Here is a 6,030-nt window from a genome sequence, read left to right on the forward strand (position 1 = left end):
TGGTCCCCTGTCTCGCCCCCTGCCTCATCCTCTGCCTCGTCCCATGCCCCGTTTTTTGCCTCTTCCCCTGCCTCATCCTCTGCCTCGTTCCGAACCTCGTCCCCTGCCTCATCCTCTGCCTCGTCCCATGCCCCGTTTTTTGCCTCTTCCCCTGCCTCATCCTCTGCCTCGTTCCGCACCTCGTCCCCTGCCTCATCCTCTGCCTCGTCTTCTGCCTTGTTCCCTCCACTTCTTTGGGGGTCATTAGGCCCGAGCAGCGAAGGCCACAAGAGCCTATTGTATTTTGTTTTATTTCTGGATCTTTTTATGAGACTTTGCAGCAGCATCTCATTCAGGTTATGTTCTTTAACCTTGATGTGACAAATATAAATCTGAGTTCAAAGCAACAAGCTTCCCCCACATTGGGGTCATTGTATAACTGAGAGTCTCATCTTTGTTAACATGCTGATGTTTGTGATGCAGGAGAACATCCTGCCTGGGCATCAGCTGCTCTATAAACCACCATTTAATGGCCTCTGGTTGCTTGTGTCTGGTTTGTTTCAGGGTCCAGTTGTGGCTCAGTTGGGTGGGCCCTGGGGCATGAGTCCACCTGGCAAGGCAGCCTCCTCTGCTCCGGAAGCAGGGTTTGTTCTGGACGAAGACAGAGCACCGTGTCTGACGGCGGGGACACAGGGATCGGTACTTACTGCTCAGACAGTTTGGAAGGTATGTCCACTGGTGGACGAAGTACTCAACTGTAGTACTTGAGTAAAAGTATTAATACTCACTGTCAACTATTACTGAACTACAAGTAAAAGTTACTCAGTCAAACATTTATTCAAGTTAAAGTATTAAAGTATTCACTGTTGAAAATACTTAAGTATTCAAAAATACAAATTAAATATTCTTTATCAGTACATTTCTATGTCATTTTCAGAGTCATTTTAAAGAACCTGTAACTTTCAGAAACCACCTGATTTATTGATGCATAGAACCATCTGCTATAGATTCTACACCATCTGGAAAGAATGGACAAAAAAGACACAAAAACTAAGGGCAAATATTATGATTATCATTTCTTAATAAAAAACAAACCAAAGAGAAAACAAGAGTGTTGATTCTCCTCCTACTGAATAGAGGTTAAAGGTTGAATCTATTACAGCAGAGAAACTGCAGCTCTGCTCTGGGAACTCATCCTACTGAACAACTTAAATCTCTAGATTTATTCCTAAGGGCTGCTGTCTGCCATGAGGAAAATACATTTCAATAAAGGAAAACAGCAACAGTGGCTTATAAAGCTAAGCTGAGCCAAAAGGAACAAGGAACTAGCAGCTTCCTAGAAATGGAGTAGAAAGTTAATAGTATAGATTCAGTTTAGATTAAATGCAGACGAAGATCATTGTTCTGCTGAAATATGCTTGAAATAAAATGCCTGCAGTGATTCTCCCCCTGATGGAAACGTGCTTTTCTGTCCACAGATGACTCCAGTTCCAGTATGACTCCCCTGTCCACCCTTCTTCTGTCGCAGCAGGAGGAAGATGGCCTCCTTTCTGCTACCATGTCTTCTCCTTCATCCTCACCTGGAGTTTTCCTAAAGATGTCCTCTTCATCCCACAGCCTGAGTTGTTGGAACAGGTCCTGCGAGATTAGTAAGCCCCTCAGCTCTACTGTAGAAGCCCAGAGTAGTACGGACAGAAGAGGCCATCCACCCATCAGGAGGTCCTTGTCTTTTACCAAGCTGTCCTCAGGGGTGGAGAAGAGCTCCATGAAGACATCCTGCTCTGTTTACAGCACAGGAGCCCAGGGCTCTCTGGACAGAGGTATGCTTTATGGGTATAGAAGGAAAAACACAGACTCTAAAGTCAAGCTTCACCTGCCTCTATCATCCAGCACGGCGTACAGCAGCGCGCTGCAGAGATCTCCTGGTTCCCACCCCTCCTGTGGCCTCAAACACAGCAGCAGGTCTCCTGGTCTGAGGAGAGATCCATCTCCGTCCTCCTCTCATTCTTCTCCTGTGAAGCACAGTTGCATGTGCAACAGTTTGCATGGGGGTGGTCAGCAGGGGCACTGGGTGGACCGACCCATAGACACACCCATCCAGCCGGCTGTGCGAACCCAGATGTGGCTGAACGAGCAGATGGAGTACCAGCCCAAACTGGACCCTGGAACGGAGCCTGGTGAGAACGGGGGAGTGGACGCGTTCTCCCTGCTGCATCAGGAGCCTGGACTCCAGCAGGTATGGATGATTGCTGCACGTGGAGGTAGCGAACGTGCCCATGTTCAAGGATCAGCTCGGGGGGGCAGCCGCTGTCCTCCACAGACCTTGGACCTGTTATTAAATTCCAACCCAGTAAATAGAACAATAGAGGAAGTTCCTATCATTCAACTTTTCTATTTTCATTTGTTTTGCTCTGATTCACTCTTCAGCTGCTCTAAACACGATATAATCCAAATTCCCTCATTAAAGATTACAATCTTTACAAAATCTGTTCACACAATAATAAGCCAAAGTAAAGTCAAAATGTTTGTGGGGTGGAAGGCGGTGCCTCACCAAAACCTTTTCAGACTTGGCAACCCTAATGGTCAGGATGAAAGTGGCAGCTAGGCTAGCCTAGCCTGGCCTTCCTGAAGCATGAGCAGCGAGTGGGTAGATGGTTGGAGGTGAACAGAAGGGGCGTGTTTAGATGGAGCCCTGTGGACTCTGCAGGCAGAGCTTTACACAGACTTTAATTTCTTTCTTTCTAGTTCATCCTGGTAAACTCAGTTTGCACCTGTTCTGTTAGTTCAGCAGTGGGGTGAAGAACTGCTGAGGGCTCCATCAGATGCTGAAGCTGGAGGATAGGGATGCATCAAGGCCAAATCCAAAGCAGGGATAGAAAGTATAACAGGAAAAGAAAGCAAAAACAAGGAAATGGTTCAGACATGGGAGCTGGCTTCTTTTTCTGTCTGCTTCTGTCTCCTTGAACCCCAGTCGGCCTCAGCAGATGGCTCTTCAGCAATCCCTCACACTTTTTATGATGGAAATGTTAGCACATCTTCTGGGGATTAAAGGAACCAGTTTGATCTAGTTTGGGTTGGTTAGATGAGGTCCCCAACCAAAGCCAGAGCAGACCTTCTGCTGTCTCATAAAGTTCAATTGGAAGCTAATCTGGTTGCTTGAATCTTTGTTGGTTTCCTGTTTTCTTCACAAACTGCTGAGTTCCTGGAGAGCTGGAACTGTGGGCCATTGTTCTGCTGGTCGATGCTGTTCTGGATCACCATCCACTGTTCCTACAGGCAGCCCAAGCAGAAACCTCACTATGGCAGAAAGGCTTCTGAGCCAGTAGAACACATGGCCCAATGGTTTTCCATCATGGACAACAGGCCCCCAGATCCATTAGAACCAATTGCTCCCCCAGAAATGCTCCATGATCCTGGACCCAATGAGCAAAGTGCAGCATTGATCTATGTTCTAATGCCTGGTTCTGTTTGCTGTGTTTTTGTTCTAGCAGACGCTCAGAGGAAGGTCCATCCCTGCCAACACTCTGCTGAGGGTGAAGGAGAAGCTTCTGAGGGAGAGAGAGCTGGAGATCCAAAGGTACTGCCTGAGCCTCAACCACTCGTTCCTACCCAGACCTGGAAGATGGGTCTGAACCCGCAGCTTCATGAGGAAGAACTAAATGGTCAAACCTCTGAGCGCTGCAGAAGAAGAGCCAGTCAATCCCGTGGCAGAGGGATGTGTAGCTCACTTGGTTCTGTCCATTCCAACAAAGTGATGGACAGAACCAGGCTGTCCCACAGTCCACCATCCGTCTGCTTGACAAACATTTCCACGAGTGTTGAAGTGTTTCGTCTAAGCAGTTCAAAAAAGTAACAAAACAAAAAAAAATCCACAGGATTTTGTTTCCAAGTTTGAAGACGTTTCTCTTCCCATCCAGGAAGAGAAGCTTTTTCAATTAAAAATGTCAGAAATAAGTTCCAGGTTTTATATATAGAGTGGAACAACAAAGCCTTGTTTTTGTTTAGATAATTAGCAAATAGAAATGGATGAACGGGTCCATCCCTTTGGAACGGGGGTGGTTTAGCTTCTTTGTTAGCCTGCAATCCCCCATACCTGTCTATGTCTCTGAAAGGGGGGTCGTTAGCAGGAATTGTTGGCCTGGCCCAATAGGTGAGGTCTTCTGTTCCCCTGTCAAGGGTTGCGATGATGATGTTTGATTGGAAAAAAGCTTCAGGGATGGGAATGAAACGTCTTCAAACTTGGAAACAAAGTCCAACGGATAATTTTTTTTACTGTTTTGGACTGACTATGACCTGGATGACGGAGAATCTTCACCAGGATGTTTGGTCTAAGGGTTGCCTTTAGGGAGCTGTGACTGAAACCAAACCTTTCTGTGTTTCAGTCAAAAGCTGCAAATCCTCCAGCTGCAAGTCTGGATCAAAGAGAACGAGCAGAGAGCTCAGCAGGTTCTGGTCGGCCAGAGGGGGCCGCTCACCCCCCCAAACGCCCAGGTGAGACGCCAACGAGACTTCAGCTTCTCTGACACGTTCCACAACTCACCAAAGCAATGCTTGTGGTTTAGGAAGCAGCAGTGAGGACGTCCTGCAGAGCAGAGAGGCTGGGCTGGGAGCAAGAACTGGGTGAGAAACTAGCCGCGGCCGAGCTGGAAGTTCTCCATCTGGACCAGTTCTTTAAGCAAGTCATCCTGAAATATAAGGAGGAGAGGAGGAAACTGGAGGAGAAGGTGAGTTTAAACCCTGGATTCAATGTGAACCAACATGTCTGCTTCCCTGTCTGATCACGGAGCTTCTGTGTGAGCAGATAAAGACGAGGGACCGCTACATCACCAGCCTGAAGAAGAAGTGCCAGAGAGAGAGTGAGCAGAACCAGGAGAGACAGCAGCGGATCGAGACCCTGGAGAAGTACCTCTCTGACCTGCCCACACCAGGCCAGGTGCAGGTCCAGTCCAAGCAGGTAATTCCTCTTTTCTAAGACTTTTCATTTCACCTTATTTATCCCTCGTTACTTTAATCATTTTCAGTTCTTAGCTATGAGTTATTCATTTTCTATAAAGGTTATTTTTTTTCTTTCTTTAAAAGCACTGTAAAATACATGAATATCATTATTATCCCTTAGTTTAATGTAAGTCTCCACTAGCAGAAAAAAGTCGCTAGATTTGGCGCTAGGAGCTTTTTTAAAATCAAAGGGCTTAAGGGGTCTGAAAAGCCGCTAAATATAACTACTCCCAGTAGATCCCGCTGACAAACTCCAGCTGTTGATTGGAAAAATAATTAACAAAAAATTGAGATCTAGTGTTCTTCATACTTGAAATGATTTAGTTGGCAATGACTGATTGGATCAAACACAGGAGTTTGTCACCGTAGGAAGCTGACAGGGGGCTTTCTCCAGCTTTCTATCAGCTTTTCCTTGGATCCTCCAGTTGTAGAAATGCCTATCCGTCCTTCATCTCATGTTGTGTGACGTCAGCAGGACAAGCTGGAAGAAACAAAGCAGCATCTAGAGAACACGGTGCTTCAGCTGCAGAGGAGCATAGAGGAAGGATGTGCTCTGATCCAGAGGAAAGACGCTTTGATTGAGATGCAAGCCAAGACGGAGAACCAGCTGATGGCATCTGTTCAGAGGTGAGGTGTTTGACCTACACGCTCATACTTCCTGTCATGCCTCCACCTCAGACATCTCTGTTTGGTTGATAGTCTGAGGAAGAAGGTGCAGCAGTGTCTGGATGATGGCGTTCGGCTTCCGGTGCAAGATTTCAAAATGCTAAAGGGGGAAAACTCTCAGCTCCTGCAGCAGCACCGTTACAGCAACAGGGTATCATCATCATCATCATCATTATGAGCAGCTACTGCTTCAGCTAATGAAGTCAGAAACATACTAATGGCTGCCCCTCCAACAGGTGCTGAGGATGCAGGAGGAGGAGATTGAGAGGCTAACGTCACAGCTAACGGTAAACCCTACTTTCTGGATGTCTGGATCAGAACCAGAATGTCTCTATTGTCTTGGTTTAATGGGAGCATGGGGGGGAGGGTGCCCTGGTACCAGGGCACCCT

The 6,030-nt window shown here is 46.9% G+C and overlaps 1 protein-coding gene across 4 annotated transcripts in view; it reads left to right on the plus strand.

Annotated features, from left to right (window-relative positions):
- cep85l (centrosomal protein 85kDa-like) overlaps window positions 1–6,030 on the plus strand; it is an 18,418-nt gene that overhangs the window by 5,161 nt on the left and 7,227 nt on the right. Inside the window, exons 2-10 of one of the 4 annotated variants that reach the window (XM_015390610.1) lie at window positions 544–705; window positions 1,458–2,215; window positions 3,468–3,556; window positions 4,362–4,470; window positions 4,542–4,703; window positions 4,781–4,933; window positions 5,447–5,601; window positions 5,674–5,791; window positions 5,877–5,927. In XM_015390610.1, the coding sequence (XP_015246096.1) occupies window positions 544–705; window positions 1,458–2,215; window positions 3,468–3,556; window positions 4,362–4,470; window positions 4,542–4,703; window positions 4,781–4,933; window positions 5,447–5,601; window positions 5,674–5,791; window positions 5,877–5,927 (1,757 nt within the window). The remainder of the gene's footprint in view (window positions 1–543; window positions 706–1,457; window positions 2,216–3,467; window positions 3,557–4,361; window positions 4,471–4,541; window positions 4,704–4,780; window positions 4,934–5,446; window positions 5,602–5,673; window positions 5,792–5,876; window positions 5,928–6,030) is intronic. The other 3 variants (XM_015390612.1, XM_015390611.1, XM_015390613.1) reach the window with 3 other exon arrangements.

Source organism: Cyprinodon variegatus, unplaced genomic scaffold (genome assembly GCF_000732505.1).
Source record: "Cyprinodon variegatus isolate N-32 unplaced genomic scaffold, C_variegatus-1.0 Scaffold506, whole genome shotgun sequence".
In the NCBI taxonomy this organism is placed as follows: domain Eukaryota; kingdom Metazoa; phylum Chordata; class Actinopteri; order Cyprinodontiformes; family Cyprinodontidae; genus Cyprinodon; species Cyprinodon variegatus.